This window comes from Somniosus microcephalus, chromosome 6, assembly GCF_052327205.1.
Source record: "Somniosus microcephalus isolate GS21.2 chromosome 6, FLI_Smic_1.0, whole genome shotgun sequence".
NCBI lineage: Eukaryota > Metazoa > Chordata > Chondrichthyes > Squaliformes > Somniosidae > Somniosus > Somniosus microcephalus.
This window is the reverse complement of record NC_140992.1, coordinates 248834269-248854606: the sequence shown is the minus strand read 5'-3', so window position 1 is coordinate 248854606 and position 20338 is coordinate 248834269. Positions and strand designations below refer to the sequence as shown.

Sequence of the window (20338 nt, the reverse complement as noted above, 5' to 3'; positions counted from 1 at the left end):
ACACACAAATCATTAAAAGTAGCGACACAGGTTACTAAGGGCATAAAAATAGCAAACCAATCACTAGGGTTCATTTCTAGAGGGTTAGAATTTAAAAGCAGAGAGGTTATATTAAACTTGTATAGAACTTTGGTTGGACCACACTTGGAGTACTGTGCACAGTTCAGATCTTCATATTATAAAAAGGATATAGAGGCTCTGGAGAAGGTGAAAAAAAGATTCACAAGAATGATACTAGAACTGAGAGGGTATACCCATCAGGAAAGGCTGAACAGACTTTTTCTCTGGAAAAGAATAGACTGAGGGGTGACTTGATAGAGGTCTTAAAGATTATGAAAGGATTTGATAGGGTAGACGTAGAGAAAGTGTTTCCATTTGCGGTGGAGACCAGAACTAGGGGCCATAAATATAAGATAGTCACTAATAAATCTAATAGGGAATTCAGGAGAAACTTCTTTACCCAAAGAGTGGTAAGAATGTGGAACATACTACCACAAGGTGTAGCTGAAGCGAATAGCATACATGTATTTAAGAGGAAGTTAGATAAGCACATGAGGGAGAAAGGAATAGAAGGATATGTTAATGGGGTTAAATGAAGTGGGGTGGGAAGAAGCTCATGTGGAGCATAAACATGGGCAAAGACCAGTTGGGCCAAATGACCTGTTTCTCTGCTGTAGACTTGATGTAACTGTGAGATGGCAGGGAAATCTGTTCCCAGGCATTTGCCAGTGCTGCTTTGAGCTGGGGATTCCATTGTGACTCCCACCAATTCTCTCACATGTGCATGCAGCAAGATAGTGAAATGAGAGTCGGACGGGGTGGGGGAAGATATTGCTGCAGGTCCCACTGTGTTACCAGCTACAAAATATATTATAGATAGATATATTAAGTGTCTGTCACATACAAAATGCATTAACTTGGCTGAAAGCTCATGGAAAGAGCAACCAAATAGCAGGTGCATTTTAATCAGCAGATAAATGCACAGCCAACAATACATTAAGTTCTTCAACAGCGATGGAGATGGCCAAAATCAAGACTCAATGTGTGATGACAGGACCATCACAACTCTCATAAACTGTACTTGAAGAGAACTGAAGCCAAAATCTTCTCTTAGCTGAAGTATTAGGCTTAGTTTAGATTTAAACAAATTTTAATGTGCACAGATTAATATGTAGAAAGCCAACATGATGATTCAATTTTAAAGGCAATAAGTCCTGAAACCAGTGTTGTGGAGAAAGTTTATGGGGCCAGCGTGGAGAAGGCGCGGCGATTGCCTCAATCATAGTGTTGGCTTAGAGCAGCCAAAAGTTGTGGTGGCAGAGTGCACGTTTGTTTGTATAGCAGTACGAGTGCAACCTTTGGTAGAGGCATGATGACACTGTGCCATAAAGGGCTAGGAAGTGGATTTCTTCCGATGATAGTTGCACAATGAGCTCCTGAACTTGCTCAAGCTGTCTTGAGACCAGGTGCTTCCCAAATGGGAATCACCCTTTGTCCCTTCACCTCTGTTGCACTTTCTAGCAGTTAGCTGAAGAGCAAAATTGGTGGAGAGCTAGTGACAGGGAATAGTACTTGATCATAAACAATGTTGCAAAGCTGCATTTTACTGCCATCTTTGATTCAAACTGACTTGACTTCTCTCTTCAGTAATGAAAGTTTTTACCTTGCAAGCCAGAAGTTCTGATGATATTGTGCTTCGGGCCCTTTTTTTTTTACTAACTGAGGTTTTTTTTTAAATCCTCTGGAAAAGATAATTTTATACAGCTGTTTCCACTGACAAATTTGAGTTTATGTTAACCAGGGTTTGACAGAATTCTGGTTGGACCAAGTGGCCCAACAGTTGCACTGGGAGTCTGAATCCTAACTGTGACAGTTATTCAAAATTACACATGCTTTCTTTGGATGGGTTCACCCAGTTCTCAGCCAGACCACCAGATGGAGCATTGCATGGTAGCAGAACTTCATTTCTGGGGGAAAGAAAACCTGAAAAGTGGAAGGGGGTGGGGGGGGGGGGGGCAGGGAGGGAGCACATAATAAGTCTTATTCTTTTTTTTTTAAGTACAAAACTGTTTCCTGGATTTAAAGTTAATTCTTCCTAAGAACTGAATTTTATGAAATTGGGAAGTGTCATTCACAGTTGTAGAGCTTTTATGCTATAAATAAAGAGCTTGTTGTTATTAATTTACTGTAAGTTGGACAAGGTCAGCTCTTGGTTTTGTCTGGTCAATGATGTATTAAAGATTGTGTAGTAAGAGGCATTAGACAGATCTGTACAGCACAGAGGTTTTCACCTTCCACTGATGAGATCACCCATCGCACTGGCACTGACACAACTCTGTTAAATGGATGTATTGACGCAGTAATGGGATAATTAGCTCTACCTCTCTGCCGTTGCTGAAACATAACACAAGTTTCACTACAGCTATTTAAAACTGCTTTGTGTATCGAGTATATTTTTTTAACTTGGCTCCTTTTTCCCAAGCTACCCATTTTTCATCTCATAGCTGAAATCATTAAGAATGTTATTCTTTCTCCTGTGTCTACGCCAATCAACAGACTAGGACCAGTTTTGAGTTACCATTTCTATACTTTGTGTTGGCCAGAAAAGCCCTTACTGTACATTTACAGCATTACATTTGCAGATAAAATGAAAAATTGCAAATGGTGAATGTCTGAAATAAAAACAAAGTGCTCAAAACACCCAATAGTTCTGTCAGTAACTGAATAGAGAAACAGTTTAATGTTTCAGAATGAGACCATCAGTTAGAAGTTCATTAAAAGGGTCTTTACTAAAAGTGTGAACCTGTCATTCCTCTTCCAGTTGCTGATTGACTTGGAGTGTATTTGCAGCATTTTATTTAGGCCTAATCATCACTAATACATTGGGAAATCTTGCAGTCCTCAACAAAATGGGGAATATGTAGAAAATTCTCAGTATATAAAGTACCTGCTGTGGTGGGATAAAAAAGTTATTCGTTTGAATTGATTTTGACAGGAGCTGTATCATGGAGCCCAGTTAATTGTAAAAGTGTTAGATTCCAGGACAGGATCATTATCTACTGCAACCCCTTTTTAAGCTGACACCAAAATGGTCACCATCATCAATATACCTGGGTGCTGACAGTAATTAAAATTAATAATGGATCTCTATAATATATATATATTTATTTTTAAAACTGCATTCTAAAATGGTGCTACGATTAAAATTGCTGACACAGGAAACACAAATGCAAGTAATTTTGAGCTTGATTGGCCACGTTTTGACCATGTTTTCTATTGCTACGTGCGCACTGCATGTTTAGCTTTGAAACCTGTAGAGGCTAAAGTTTAAATCTAATCTGGCATTAGCTGATAGGAATCACTGTCCCTGAAGGCTAATAACTGATCACAAGTAAAATGAGTTTTGACCATCTCAGTCTTGTACTCAGGGACATGAGCCTAAAGCAGACTCTTATGCACAGCTTACCATCAACAAATCAAATGAATATACGTCTGTCGCGATCATCTCCAGCAGTTGAATATTGCAGCAGATTTGACATTTAATTTGCATAAAGCCCTTCCAAGTTGCAAATACTATCTCCAGATATTGGTGGGTAGATTTGACCTCATTAACAGATACAGATACAGTATTGTCAATGTTAGCTTTAGAAGAGGAATTCAGACTGGTAATTCAGACTGTCAGATCAACGGGTTTGTTATCAGGTCAACATCTTACAGGGTATGAACATCACTTTTCATCCTTTCTGGAGCTGTTACTAAGCATTTCATTTTTCCTTTTTATTCTTTGTTTTCTGCAGTTGGTGGTGAGATTCCTCTTGACATGCGACTGGGAGGCGGACAGCTGGTGTCAGAAGAACTCATGAACCTTGGCGAAACGTTCACAACCACGAATGACCCTTCTTTGAAGCTTTTTCAGTGTGCGGTTTGCAACCGATTCACTACAGACAACCTGGAGACACTCAGTCTGCACATGAACATTGAGCGCCACCTGCCCGAGGAGGAGTGGAAAGCAGTCATTGGTGACTCCTACCAGTGTAAGCTCTGCCGCTACAACACCCAGCTCAAGGCCAACTTCCAGTTGCACTGTAAGACAGATAAGCACGTGCAAAAATACCAGCTCGTGGCACACATCAAGGAAGGGGGCAAGGCCAACGAGTGGCGACTGAAATGCGTGGCCATTGGGAACCCAGTGCACTTGAAATGCAACGCATGCGATTACTACACCAACAGCATTGAGAAGCTGCGATTGCACACCGTCAACTCGAGGCACGAGGCCAGCTTGAAACTATATAAGGTAAGGAAAGCAACATCTTCCCAATGCAGACCTTCCCTAACCACATTGGACAGCAATCATTAAATCCTCCTCATATTGTAACTCCAAAACAAATAATCTGGTATTGGAAGGCCGTTCTGTGGTGGTCATTTGTACCTTTGAAATAAGTCTTCCCTGCCAAAATGCAATGACAATTAGAATGTTTAATACGGTTTAAATTGTCCAAAAATGTGGCAGTTAAAGTGTATGGTATTGAATGAAGTTTGCTGTAAAATTGGTTAAGACAATAGTCCCAGAAGAGGTGGGCTTAGATGAGAAAAAAAAATTGCTAAAGTTAGATTTATTTTGGTTTAGGGAAACAAAAAAAAAGTTTAATTTTACTGCTGTCAATTGAAATGGTGCAATGAGACTATTGGGCGACTCGAGGATTCTGCATTTAGTGTAAGGGAGTGTCACGAGGACAAATTATTTCGCTTTTTTAAAAGAAAAACCTACCTATCAGGGTTCAACATCAAGCTTGCTGAAGACTGGCCCTTCAGGCAATTGCTCAACAAGTTTCACATAACTTATTGCCCGTCTTATCTGCCCGACTCAATAATCAATACCATCATCCATTTTAGCCAATTAATTAAAACCTGAGGTACAGATGTTGTCTACCATCACAGCACCTCTTAGAGTCTGTAAAAAACTATACATAAATGTTAGGTAAAAATAAGACATTACTATGAACTCATCACTTTCTTCTCCCACTCACTCCATGCTTCTGATCCTCCTTTTTCACTCATACTTCTCTCATTCCTGCTGATTACACAATATCAGTCTAACCACATGCTTCATGCCTCTCAACACACTCCTTCACGCTATACAAAGTCCATAAAGAAAAGTAGAGATCACAAAGGTCATGTGGCCCATCTAGCTCATTCTTCCATAGAAACCTATAACCTTGCTCCATACATCTAACTGCCTCTTGAATGACTTATGTTTTTACATCCACTATTCCTCGTGCCAACCACTCTGTCTAAGAAGAAATGTTTTCTGACATCAGCTGTGAACTTCTTTGTCTCCCATATTCCCACATCCACTTGTCCTGTAGTCACAGTTTAGCTTGAAATAGTGCTCAGGATTTACCTTTTGTATTCCACTTAGTGCCGTATGTTTCGAGAAGGTCCCTCCTATTTGCCTCTTTTCCAGTCTGAAGAGTCTAAGTTTTCCAGCTTTTCCTTATAACTCAGTTATCTGGATTCAGAGATCTGCCCTTTGACCCTTCTCTGCACCACTTCCGGGCTTTGAATATTTCCCTTGGAGACCAGGACTGAATGCAGAAGGTGCAGCTTGATCGCAGCTTTATCATGATGGCTTCAAAACCACAGGCTACTGATTTGGCAATATAGCTCCGAATTCTACTTGTTTTGTTGATGGCAGCTCTGCCATAACTGGGCATGGCCACTGTTGAGTCTATCAATCCACAATCTCTTTCACCCTCTTCCCTAGCTTGTTCAGTATTATTCATTAATATGTCCCACATTTATTCCTCCAATGTGCAAGACCTTGTACTTGTCTTTATTGAATTTTATCTGCCATAGTCCTGCCCACTTGCAACTACCATCTAGGACCTTCTGTAATTTCTTGGCTGCTACATCAGACAAGACTCCCCCCACCCCAGCCCCCAGTTTATCATCATCTGTAAATTTGACCAACATATATTGGCCTAGAAATTGAGTTTGCGCTGCGCCGGGGCTTAACGCCGGAAATTTAGCGCCGGTGCTAAGTCGCGCTGTGCGCGCCAAAAATTCAGTAGCGCCACGCCCAAACGGCTGCCGGCGCTACTGAAGGCTGTTTGCGCCTGAAAACTGGCGCTACGCGCCGCATTGCGGCGCTATTCCGGCGCTGCGGCGCCCGATGCGGTGCGGCAGGCTCGGGAAGCGCAGGCCTCCTCCTTCAGTTAAGGAGGAGCTGCCTGCACCCGCCCGCTGGCCGGTTAAATCGCCACAAAAATGAGCCCGGCACCTCGGGGAAGTGCCGGGCTCGCAGCCGAGAAGCATCTGTTCCGCGGGGGGGGTGGTGGGGGAGTCCGGGGAGGGAGGTGCGGGCAGGCGGCCGGCGGGAAAGCGGCCGGCCGCCGCTCCACCTTTATGCGCCGGCGCAAAGTCGTGCAAGACTCTGTTGCCAGAGTCTTAGTTGCGGCTGCCACGGGCGAGGCGGCCGCAACTGAATTTCGGCGCTGGGGCCCGTCACCACGGCAACCGGGACGCTGCGCACACCGATGACGTCATCGGTGCCGGCGCAGCGCTACCGGTGTAACGCCGATGTTGGGCCCTAGTCAATTTCAAAACCGGCTGTAAGTCCAGCGCAATGCCCTCTAGCGCCGCAAAATGGGCGCTAAGCCCACTCAATTTCTAGGCCATTGTGTTTCTGCATCTAGGTTTTTGTGTAGACCAGGAATCCCAGCACCTATCTGCCTAGCCCAACATCACACCCCTAAATAATTCTTGCTGCTTCTTTCACTTTCAACCAATAATTCCACCTGCTACATACTTCTGAATCTGACATCTGCCACACTACATCCTATCCATTCCCCCCGCCCAATACTTTTAAATCTTAGGGTACGACCGAGAGCGCTCCATAGCACTTAACATGCTGCATAGCTCAGAAATGTCTTGTTCAATGTTATATTCTACTAGCTCCATACTGTTGATCCTCTCCTCCCAATCCATATCACTCCATCCTATATGCTCCATGCCTCTGATCCTACTCCCCTATCTGATACTGATTTTTCCACCCTCATTTCATGACTGCTGATTCTTTTAGTCATCCTGCAATATTCAGAATAACCCAGAGAACGTGAGCTCAAATCCCACCATGGCAGTTGAGAATTTGAATTCAGTTTGAAATAAAGTCTGGAAAAAAAATAAGCTGGTTGCAGTAAAAGTGAACATGAAGCTGTCGGATTTGTGTAAAAACCCAACTGGTTCACTAATATCCTTCAGGGAATGAAACCTGCCATCCTTTCCCAGTCTGGCCTAATTGTGACTCCAGTCACACGAACTTGGCCATCATCATCATATACTACTGTTGAACTTGTTGACCTATTATTATTGAAACATTAAAGCCTCACCACTATTACTGTACCCCATCTGTAAGCGTGTCTCTGTGTGAATTTAGGTGGTTGGGTCATTGTATTTGAAATCAACAAACTAATGTTTTTAATTTTAAGAAAAATGAGGCCTATCAACTTGGCCCATGAGCACAATTTAAAATTGATCTGATGCCATTAATCAAGATTTATTTCTCTTCCTTACACAAAAATGTCTAATTCTTTTGATACTTACCATAAAATTCAATGTGTTACGCTCCGTATTATTTAATGTCCTTTATGTAGAGTTGTGATTGATGAATGGATTTGACATAGCTTTTACTGAGAAGTGAATTATAAAATGGGGGGGGGGCGGGGTGCATTTCTGGTGGGGATTTTGCAGCAGATTCTATTCCATTTCTGATTATGTCTAGATTTTAGATTCCTGCAGTTACAGCTTTTAGAACTTGAGAAATAAAGGTTTTAATTGTTGGAGCTTTCAGCTAAGATAACTAATGTTCAATTTATTTTTGTTGCTGGCTATATAAATATGCAGCACTACATATTTGGAGACTCTCCTTCTGGCAAATGTAAGGTCAGACTTCTCAGAAATACCTCCGACTTTGAGGTCTGGGACAGCTTTTTGACCAAAAGAGCAGAGTCCTACTTGAAATCCCAGAGGTTCAAACTGTTTGTTTTCAGCTTCTTTCAAGATCACACATGGTATGAATTAAGAAATGGTTTCCACTCATCTGCAGAATCAGTTGCTCTATTTCTACTTTACAGCATGTGTTACTAGAAATGGACCAACAAACATCCTTGACCATGCTGTGTGGAAGGCTGTGTATTTTTACAGAACTTCAAAGGGTTAAAAAACATGAATGGGTAGATGGTAACTTGCTGCATGTTTAATTTTTGTGCTGGTATTGATCTGTGCTTTTATTCGACTTGCTGATTATTTCTCTTAAAAAGGGAAGGGGGTAGGGAATGTGAGAATGGATGTAAAAGACTTCAGTGGAATTGGTTTGAAGAACTTATTTACTCCCTCCTAACTTCCTTTCCCTCATGAACAGTAATTTACTGCTGAAATGAGAATTGTCCATGTGTAAAGTACAAATAAAGCAAAATTGTATTTTAAAACCTTCAAACACAGAGAAAACCAAAAATATGATGGTGCTTAAATAGAATGTATGATTAGAGATTTGAAAGACAGCATAAAACCAAAAGGGCCACTTTGTTAAATGTATATTTCTGGTTAAAAAGTGTCATATTTGAGAATATTTAGTGTGACTTTCAGTTTGCTTTTGGTATCGGTATCAGAGGATGTCAATATTATGATGCCATGGTATAGTGAAGGTTCTGCTAGAGACATATGGTGATATATTGAGGGGGGATAGAACAGTGGAAATTGCTGGCAAACATTAAGATGTAGCTCTCAAACAGCTTTCATACAATTTTAATAAAATTGGGTGCAATTTCTAATTTGTGGCAACTTTTAAAAGCAAAAATCATGGGTTATGAAAGGGGAGAAAAATGGCTTAACATCCTGACTTCAGAGAACTGTTCAGGTAGGCATACAGCAAGCCTGTACCCAGCTCCCTGTAACCTAAGACGGGATAAAGATCCAGTTAATGGTACTCGACTGAGGCAGCTGAATTGCTGTAGACAGTTGTATTGATTTTCACTGGACTTAAAGCTTCACCTTTTTCTCTAATCATTCCATAATGGCTTTAGTATGAACAATCAGGTACAAATGGCCATAAATCTACCAGCCTTATTCCACTTACCTTCCACTCAATGTCAGGCACAGACTTGTAGTTAACCCAACTTGGCAGTAGCTTTGGGACAATTTTTTTTAGTGCAGCTTTCCTGCCAGTAAAGCTGTTCCATTAAAAAAAAGATAGGATCACAGAAAAGCCTGTGTTTTTGGGAACAGTTTCTGTGCATAGTCTGACTGCATAGTGTGTCGAGGAAGAACCACACAACATAGCTCTGTCACGTAACATGCTCGAAATGTCATTCTAGAGGGCTGCTCGTGACAACCCAAGAGCTAAATACTGACTTCCAGCAGCCCCACTTAATAGTGCAAATTAATGTTTTAGGGAGCAATTATTGATTGGATAGGAAAAGAATACTCCAGTACAGTAAATTCTTCCTTTCATAAAGGGGGCATTAAATGTGAAACATTTTAGGCAAGTCCAGAGGATATTTCTATTTAGCTAATACTTTCCTTGACCCTTCAGTCATGGTTCGAAGCCGGAGGGACACATAGGCCAGGAAACAGACGTAATTCAGTTCCAATTTTCAAGTCAAACATTCTGCCCTAATTTTCCTATTTCCATTATAAATTACTATGTCCACATTTATAATGAAAATTGCCTGTGTAAACTTGTAATTAAACCCTCCCACTGGTGATGGTGCTGCAGCAAAAGTTGGCAGGAAGTGCATGAAGACGTAAGATTTTTAATATATTTTTTTATATATATATTTATTTTTACCATAACCATTGTTAAATTTGACCAGATTTAATACTTTGTTGGCTGCTTTTATGGAAATAGGGGCATTTTAAAATAATCAAGAATGAGTTAGAAAAGCTACTTCTCCTGTGGAAACCATGGTGCCTTTACATAAAGGCATCAGTGCTTCCTAAACTGTCAGATGGAGTGGATTTGGTTAACTAAGATGAATTATTTATTAATCTGTTGTGTTCACGTTCGTAGTGTAGTTCAATATTTTAGTTGCACGTCAGCAAGCAGCTAATCTCGGAATATCACCTCATTCCAGAATCCATGAGTACCACCGTATACATGAACTGTGGCGTCTGAGCACTGAAACGGTTGATGTGAACCTTTCATTGTTTATCCACGTGAGAAGAATACATTCATCTCCCTCCACCGGGCCTTAGTTTTCATGGACTTTGTGTAAATGACAACTTTTGAAGGCCAAAGTGAGCACTCGCAATGTGATTTTTATAGGCATGAAGAATGTTGACAAACTTCCCGTGTATTTGGAACATCACTAGGTTGCATAATGTCCTGGCCAATATTTATCCTTCAACCAACATAACAAAAACAGATTATCTGGTCATTATCACATTGCTGTTTGTGGGAGCTTGCTGTGTGCAAATTGGCGGCCGCCTTTCCTACATTACAGGAAACTTTGTGATATCCGGCACCGACAGGACCGGCGTGTTGCCGATCTATCAAAACTGCCGGACATACAAAGTTAATGTTGAAGCATACGGAGGTTTTCATCTCTGTATCTGACAACAAACACTGTTGCTTAGCAACAGCTTCTAAAGAGTCGGCTGCAGCGGCAAGCGTCTCTAACTGAAGCTGTTGCTATAGCTACAGACCTTGCAGTGCCTGACTGGGGAAAAAAAAAGAACGAGAACTAAAAAAACTTATAGAAAAAGGGCTCCTGATTTGTGCCATTAGTGCGAGTATTCCGGACATACAACCTCCGGATAAACCAAAGTTTCCTGTACAACAGTGACTCCACTTCAAAAGTACTTCATTGGCTGTAAAATGCTTTGGGACGTCCGGTGGTCGTGAAAGGCGCTATAAAAATGCAAGTCTTTTCTTTCATAAAATATACACACGGATCATGCTACGTCTTTTGCCCATGTACTATGAATGGGCAGAAATCAGCCTATGCATATTATCTTGTGGCAACTATTCCTGTCATCCAGTACTCAGGATATCGGTCAGGATCAGCTGACATTTAACAGATTGACTCATTAGTGAATAATATGTAGGAATATGTGTTATATCACAATTTGTGATTTTGATATCAGTCCCAGAAAATAAGGCGAGAGGGCAAACGCAATGATTGGCTGCTCCCTTCTGACTTTGTGTGAACAGTGTGAATTGGTCTCAATTGCTTTTCTTGTGAGTAACTGCCAGAAATCTGACTAAAGGCTCAAAGACCAAACTGCACATCAGAACTAGAGTCTGTGCCACCTTCTCTAAGCCTATCTAGGACTATAATTCAGAACACAATAGTGAGTATGACTAGTGAAAAAACTTATTTAAAACAGCTTCAAAGAAACTGCATCCTGGGGCTGGTGGATATAGTGAGTCAGAGTGGAGTCCAGTTCTTTCATATCTCTAGGAACCTGGGTTTGAATCCAGCCAGATTTATGGGATCAGAATAGCTCTTTCTCTAGCTCAGCAAGGGTCCTCGCAGAGTTTGGGCAGTAGCTCTCTCTCTCTCTGGCTCAGCAAGGTTCCTCGCAGAGTTTGGGCAGCAGCTCTCTCTCTCTCTGGCTCAGCAAGGGTCCTCGCAGAGTTTGGGCAGTAGCTCTCTCTCTCTCTCTGGCTCAGCAAGGGTCCTCGCAGAGTTTGGGCAGTAGCTCTCTCTCTCTCTCTGACTCAGCAAGGGTCCTCGCAGAGTTTGGGCAGTAGCTCTCTCTCCCTGGCTCAGCAAGGGTCCTCGCAGAGTTTGGGCAGTAGCTCTCTCTCTCTGGCTCAGCAAGGGTCCTCACAGAGTTTGGGCAGTAGCTCTCTCTCTCTCTCTGACTCAGCAAGGATCCTCGCAGAGTTTGGGCAGTAGCTCTCTCTCTCTGGCTCAGCAAGGTTCCTCGCAGAGTTTGGGCAGTAGCTCTCTCTCTCTGGCTCAGCAAGGTTCCTCACAGAGTTTGGGCAGTAGCTCTCTCTCTCTGGCTCAGCAAGGGTCCTCGCAGAGTTTGGGCAGTAGCTCTCTCTCTCTCTAGCTCAGCAAGGGTCCTCGCAGAGTTTGGGCAGTAGCTCTCTCTCTCTGGCTCAGCAAGGGTCCTCGCAGAGTTTGGGCAGTAGCTCTCTCTCTCTGGCTCAGCAAGGTTCCTCGCAGAGTTTGGGCAGTAGCTCTCTCTCTCTGGCTCAGCAAGGGTCCTCGCAGAGTTTGGGCAGTAGCTCTCTCTCTCTGGCTCAGCAAGGTTCCTCGCAGAGTTTGGGCAGTCTAATCCAAATTCTCAATGGTTGTGGGCCCACAGCACAAAACTATATACTCAACAGTAATTAGTAGGCCCACTCAGACTGTAGGGATGGCTTTTGTCGAAAATAGTGTAATGAAAAAACTTGCATTAATCGAGCATCTTTCATATCCTCAGGACATCGGAAAGCACTTCACAGCTAATTAAGTCCTTTTGAAGTGTAGTCACTGTTGTTTTGTAGGCAAGCACTGTAGCCGATTTGTGCGTTGCAATGTCAACCAAACAGCAATGAGACAAGTGACCATTTAGTCTGTTTTTAGAGGTGTTGGTTGAGGAATAAATTTTGGCCAGGACAACTTCCCTGCTCTTCAAATAGTGCCACAGGGTCTTTTACATCCACCTGAGTAGGCAGACAGGGCCTTGGTGTGATGTTTCATCCAAAAGATACATATGAAGTCAGGAAATTACATAGAAGAAGCAATAATGTAGCGTACATATTGAATGGTCTGTGAGGTAGCAGAACAGAAAAGAAATAATGGGAGTATTGGTGGGTAGGTCATTAAAACTGTTCATACCATGTTTGCAGGTGATGAAGAAAGCAAATAAAGTGTTAGTATGTACAGTTAGGGTGTGAGTTAGAAATACAAGGAGGCGAATTTGAAATTGTATCTGGCCTCAGTTAAGCCCAGACCTGGAGTAGGTGTTCAGTTTTGGCCTCCTTAATAAAGGAGAGATGTAGAATTATTGGACCAAGTCCAGAGGAGGGTTATGAAGCTGCTCCCTCGAGGGCTGAGAAATTAGGAAAAGTTGTCTACCCTGGGACTTTACTCCCTGGAGAAGAGGACGATGAGGGGGGACTTGCTAGAGGTCTTTCAATTTTTTTTACAAGTGTGGAAAATTTGGATTTTTCTGTTGGCAATAGGATTTGAGGATTAGCAGACACAATTTAAAGTTTAGAGTGTCAAAAGAAAAGGACATTGAGGGATTTATTTTAGTAAGAGGGTGATAAAGAAACATCATTCTCACTATGTGTAGATCAGTTCTTTCAGTAAACATTACAGTATATTGATGTTTTACTTCAGTATTGGCACCATGCTGATGCAAAAGCTTACAGATAACAGCTGTTCATCTCCACCTTGGTTCTCCCATTTTCTCATACTGCGTCATCTCCTGGGACAGGACAGTATACATGCAAAGTGCTGCCCCCTCCAAACTTAGGGCAGCATGTATTCTTTTCTCTTCCCCATCCTGTGAGTGTGTGTGTACTTAAAATAAAGCTTCAAAAGCTTCTTACAGCAGAGTGCCTCTTAATGCAGTTCACTTTAATTTTTATTGCTGATGTTTTATTTTATCACAAACGGCTACATATTTTGATTTATAAATTACACTGAACACTGTATCGATGCATAAATAAACTACATACTGTTAACCGTATAGACATTCTTAATACTCAACTATTTAAAATTTATACTTTCCCCATTTAGGTCCTTGCGCCTCCCTTCTTCCACCATACCTGCTCCATTCTCTGGGATGGTGGTCCGGTCTAGAATATGGGCTTCACCAAGGCCATTCCCCTCCTCCCTTTCCCTCTCCTGTGGACAGAGCATTCTCCAAGCTCCAAGTGCTCCTCCTGGTGGCCTGGCTGGGACTTGCTGATCTTCACCCATTGAGGGGAAAGCAAGTTCCCATAAAAGTTGAAGCTGGGAGTTGAGCGCGGGGCCTCTGATTGGTCTTTCGGTGCTCTATTATTCCAAAAGTCCTATTGTTTTCTTTTTTTAAAAATCAATTTTTGGGCCACTTTAGGCTCCATTAAGCCAAAATTTTAGCCTACCTTCTATAAACAGTTCCTTTCTGCAAAAACACAAATAGAATGACATATATATTAAAAATCTTGCATCTACAAGTATTTCCTGTCAATTTTCTCTGCTATAAACTTCCTGTGTAAAGTTGTAACACTGTAATTACACTCTCCTGCCAGCAGAGGCATTGCTGCACCACGACTGCCAGACGTCTGAATTACAGCCCAACAGGTTTACATAGGTAGTTCCCAATATAAATGTGGACATAGGGAATTTACAATGGAATATAAAAATACGGATAGGATGTATGGCTTTAAAATGGGGATTGAATTACACGTGCATGGCCTCGTCCAATTATCCCCTGCCCTCTAAACCCACTCGACCTGAAAACTGCACTTAATCCCCACACTCTGGGGGTGAAATTCAACTGGCAGTGGCAAGAAACGGTCATTACCTGATTGGCCACCTTTATACACTCCGCCCAAGTGGGGTGTATAATGGGGCAGCCAAACTGCTGCCACTCGCTTTATAACCCAACCGAAGTCGAATTTCACCCTCCCTCACCCACCCCCCCCCACAGTGTGCACAATATCACAGGCGGCCGACTTGAAACGATGGAGACAAACCACAAACTCGTTAGTAAATATTGGGATAGACAACCCACAGAAAGGGTTACAGCCTATTTGCTGCTTGCTGCAACACAGTGATGGTATTTCTCCATCAGCTACTTTTGTTTCTGACTGAATGTACTGAGCCCGATATGTAAAACTATTGGTGGGGAGGGGAGGTGCAGTTGCGGGTAGTTGCTGGATACTTTCAAGTTTATCTAGGCTGGTGTGGTCTGCAGTAATTGAGATTGATTGGATGTTATTTTTCCTCTTGCAAATGTAATCCATTAGTTTGGCACATGCATAATCAGTTTAGAGCTCAGTTAACTGGATGTAATCTAGTTCTTCAATGTCTGTTGTAGCAAATCCGCTCCAGATGCCAGTTACAGAGTGAGTGCAAGTGTAGGTCCTATCGCAGTTGAAATCTCTAATGTACTCCTTCTCCCTTTTCCTGCTGTCTGCATTTGCTGAAGTTGGTTTATTCATAGTTGTAATCAATTCAGTTTCAACTGTTGAGCAGTAGAGTTCCTCCAGCTTTTAAATTGTAACATTTAAAAAAAAAGCTACCTTTTAAAAGTTGCCTTTTAGAACGCTCTAAGCGTTTATACATACACAAGGAATGGGATAGACATTATCAAGGAGGGTTGCTTCTAATTAATTTATACATTCTTTGGCACAGTGAAGCAAAATGGTATAAATCTTATAATTCTATTACCTTTTTAACCCTTAGAGATTTCTTTCAAAGTGGAATTCACTTAGGTTGAAGCCAGTGTTGCTGAATTTTTCGAGACGAGGAAAACTTTTAATGTATATTATAACCCAGCAGTGCTTCCCCCCCACCCACCATCAATCCTGGGTAAAAAATATTCAGTAGCTGCTTGATGTCCGGTGCTTTGCATTAGCTTAATTTTGGATGCCTCATACAGAGAATGGAATATTTTGTCACTGAAACTGTGTGTATAGTTGAATTGAAAGGTAACTGTTATTATTTCTGAATTTATCTATAACTTTGTCAGTTTCCTGCACTGTAATTTTTTTTTAAAGTTGATGTGAGAGTTAAGTATATATTTATAAAAATACTGACACCCTGTCCAAAACCCCTTCTGTGACCTGATGAATGAATAAACTACAGAACGAGACCCTAAATATGTTTTAAAATCCTGCCTTCCGACGTTGCGCTAGCAACAATGAGTTTGTATGCTATATATTTTCTGCTGAGTGTCGAAGAGGCTGTACAAAGACAGAGATGATTAAATGGCTGTGCATTGGCAACAAAACTCAGGATAAGGGAAATGGGGCCTGCACTAAAGATCTGCTCAGAAGTGGCAACCTGCTCCAAGGGGAGGATATATATTTATGTTTTGGGTAGAAATATCATGTGTCCCTTTCCAGCAGGGCTGTGCACAGTAAAAAGGGTGTCGACACAGGCAGTGTTCTGTTGTGCAGCAGGCAGGTACCGCTCATCACCAGGAATGTAATAATTGCTTTTGTTACATCAAAGGCCTGAATGTGACCTGACAGGCTTGCGTGAGGCCCCAGGTCTACACTGAGCCTATTGATTAAATGAATAACAGGCTCAGATCAGGTATTTTTCACAATCAGGAAATTTCAACTGAATTAAGTACAGTATATCAATACCACCGTTGCAGCTGTTCTCATTCAAAATGCTTAACCCAACAAGCTGCTGGCCAGAATTAAACTTTGATGGTGTAGCTATTGAAAAGAATAACAATGGTTACTTACGTGTCCATCATGCATACTTCAGGGCCTATTTGCCTCAATGTTGTGAATCCTGCAATCACAGTCTAACCCTTTTGGACCACAAAAACTACATTGAAGACTATCAAAAATAAAATCTTCATGCAGTAGCAGCCATTATAATGGCTCTCACACATGTGAAAGAGCATCAGTAAATCTCCATCAGTGCTGTGATATTCTGTTCCTTAGGGGATTCAATGTAAACTTTCAACCACATTCTGCCTTAACACCTTGCAGATTAGGGCCATTAGGCCAGTGCTTCTCACTCTTTTGTATACAAGGCTCACTCTGACTGACCTGACCCTAGTCCAGGGCTCGCGATATGTACATGGAATGAATACAGATTTTAAAACGTTGATTTCCCCCCCCCCCCCCCCCCCCTCAACATCTTGGTGTCCCACTGGCCTTGCTGTCAAGGTTCATGGCTGAGCCTGGGGCCACAGATTGAGAAATGCTGTGTTGCTTCATTTAAAAAAAAACCTGCATTGCATGGTTGTATTTCTGGCATAGTAAAATTATAATTCATGTCCTTGGAATAAAATGTAGGACAAGCATAAAATAGTCAAAGGCACTGCAAGTTTTGTAGGCCTTTGATTATGAGAAGCCAAGTCCAGTGTAACCAATACAGTATTCTCTTTGTTTAAGAACTGTTAATAGGAATTGAAAAGCATAAAAAATGAGCTCATTGCAGGACTATTTAGGGTTAGTTTACTGCAGTAGCAATAACATTAACATCCTGTCAATAAAGCTGTTTGAAAGTATATTTTCACAACTGCATGTATTTTGTGAATGGAAACTCTACCACCGAGCTCCTGATTTGCTTCTTCCTCATAAACCTTGTGGCAACAGTGCACAACTTTTTTTATTTTGTTATCTCTGTAGGTTCAATATTTTGAAATGCCCAGGGTATTGTCACGACATTTGTGGGGTAGTTTGTGTAACAAATGTTGATGGGGTTAAAATAGAGCTTTGTAGACAAACAAAACTGGGACAGTGCAGCATTAATTAACCACAGAGCATCCAATAAACACACTAAGAACATTGGTCTGGATTCCATTCTAGGCCCAGTTGCTGAGAATTCATGAATTGCATGAAAACCACAGGTTTTTTTCAGTGGTTAAGATGGGAATGAGTTAATTTTCATTGTAGCTGGTACAAGAGAGTATAGAGACACTTGAGAGGCTTTCTGCTTCTCTCAGAGAAGGAAAGGGACAGTTGAATTTATTTTATAGTTCTAAATTAAAAGCTTAAGTCCTTTTAAGCACTCTTGTCATGCAAACAGAATAATCAATTCAGGTTGCTGATACTTGGGAATTGGGAGTAAGACAGTTGATGTAATTCTCTTTCCTTTCCTTCCTTACTGACACTCCCTACAACATAGAGACCCATGGTCATCAGCAACCTCCAGTATCTTACCAAAGTGACCATTCTTCATATGTGAAGCTAGGCAGTGAGTGTCAATGGGCTATTCACTTATAGAGGGCATCACAGCCAGGTGTGATCGCGTCCTCAACCAATGTCCACGTGTGCAGTTTTCAGCAAGGGTCCCTGGGTAGTAATCAGGAGTGTGGCAACCCCTGGCTCACACCAGGCCAGGTATCCAACCTGCAATTTTATGACTTCAGTAGCTTTGCCCACTAGGCCATTGGGGAAGCTTGAAGTAGTTTGTGATAAAGCTTAAATATTCATTCTACTTGAATAGTTACAAAGATGACTAGATAAATTCCATAGAAAATTAGGGGACCTTCTTGAGAATAAATAGTTAGAAATTATATCTTGGGCTTTTTAGACTTTTTTTGTATTTGCTAGTCAGTGACTTATAATTTTACTAATCACAAACTTTTGTAGGCAGACTGAATCCATTTTGTTATCAGCAATAACAGTCAGGTAGGTTAAAGCAGAGTTTCACCAACCAACAGATGCTGCCATGCTTCTGAAAGCATTAAAGTGCAGGATATGGCGGTGATGATGGTCTTGTTTGCAGTTCCAATGGTCCGCTGTCAAGCTGCCAGATAAAATTCTGTGCACATTTTGCCAGTGGAAGAAGGCTGATAGTATAGTACAGACTCCATCTATTGAGAAAGGTGCACTTTCCCTCGCTCCTGAGGTGATGTGCTCCACTGCTAAACCCACACCAGGGCTATAACCCAACCAAGTTCTGACTGTAGAGTCCAACTAGCAGGACATTTGGAAACCTAAAACAGAATTCCAATTTTCCTCCTCCACTTATGACATTGGGGCTGTCAGTTGGCAAGGTTTTCAATTCATTTTCATAATCACCAAATAAAACTCAAGCCATGATCCCACCTCTATCCTGCCTGTCTCACTTTTGCTTTTGGATGTGGCAAAAGATGGCAGAGCTGACTATCACCAAAAGGAGCACACTCGGACAACAATGCTGTGCATGAGAGCTATACTGTCAGATCAGTAGTGGCAATACCAGATTGAACATGACTGTTTCTTCCACTCATCTGGAACTGGCTGGTGGACTGCGAATGCGATGATACAGCAGACTCAGTAACCAGGAAGGTAATGCAACTGGGTAAATCTTGTAGGTCTCGTAACGTGGAGCAGAAAGCTGTCGGGCAGTGTTGCAGCAGCCATGTTAAATGTGGGCAGTGGAGGAATTAGTGCTTTATTCTATTTAAAAAGGTTGTCAAATAATGTCTTTTTAAAAAATTGACTGTTACAACATATCACAGCATTGCTGCAAGCGGGTGGTCCTGCCTAACACCTTGTCATATGCTGTAAAATGCTCGCAGTCCAAGGATTTTGATTGGGAAACAATCCTCTGTTGTGACGCCGTCATCTGAAGGCTTTATCACTGTTAGATTTTGACGGTGGGAGTGGACTGAAGTCTGTGGCAAATAGTAGGTTCATCTGGGTTAAGACAGCTGAAACTTTTCCACAAGTTCAGATTCCTGATTGTCAAATCTCAAAAAAAATTTACTTGTTCAAAAGGGCTTAATGTGTGCACGGGGAAAAAGTCTCAGCTTCACAATATTATCAGCAATACACAAGTTACCAAGAGAAAAAGATTGGTGAAGTCACGCGTAGGTCCCTTGCAGTCAGAATCAGGGGAATTTATAATGGGGAACAAAGAAATGGCAGACTAATTAAATACATACTTTGGTTCTGTCTTCACAAAGGAGGACACAAATAACCTCCCAGAGATGTCGGGGAACATAGGGTCTAATGAGAGGGAGGAACTGAATGAAATCAGTATTTGTAGGAAAATGGTGTTAGGGAAATTGATGGGATTGAAGGCTGATAAATCCCCAGGGCCTGATAATCTACATCTGAGGGTACTTAAGGAAGTGGCCCTAGAAATAGTAGATCCATTGCTGGTCATCTTCCAAAATTCTATAGACTCTGGAACAGTTCCCATGGATTGGAGGGTAGCTAATGTAACCCCACTATTCAAAAAAGGTGGTAGAGAGAAAACGGGGAATTATAGACCGGTAAGCCTGACATCGGTAGTGGTGAAAATGCTAGAGTCCATTATAAAAGATGTAATAGCAGAGCACTTGGAAAACAGTGACAGGATCGGACAAAGTCAACATGGATTTACAAAAGGTAAATCGTGCTTGACTAATCTACTGGAATTTTTTGAGGATGTAACTGGTAGAATAGATAAGGGAGAACCAGTGGATGTGGTGTATTTGGACTTTCAGAAGGCTTTCGATAAGGTCCCGCATAAGAGATTAGCGTGTAACGTTAAAACACATGGGATTGGGGGTAAGGTACTGACTTGGATAGAGAACTGGTTGGCAGACAGGAAGCAAAGAGTTGGAATAAATGGGTCTTTTTCTGAGTGGCAGGCAGTGACTAGTGGGGTACCGCAGGGATCGGTGCTAGGACCTCAGCTATTCACAATATATATTAATGATCTAGACGAGGGAACTAGATGTATTG

General features: G+C 41.8%; 1 protein-coding gene across 1 annotated transcript in view; it reads left to right on the top strand.

Moving 5' to 3' along the window:
- The window catches only part of zfhx3b (zinc finger homeobox 3b), a 922100-nt gene that overhangs the window by 128519 nt on the left and 773243 nt on the right, over nt 1-20338 (top strand). The window contains exon 3 of the mRNA XM_085992063.1: nt 3798-4294. Within this exon, the coding sequence (XP_085848189.1) occupies nt 3798-4294 (497 nt within the window). The remainder of the gene's footprint in view (nt 1-3797; nt 4295-20338) is intronic.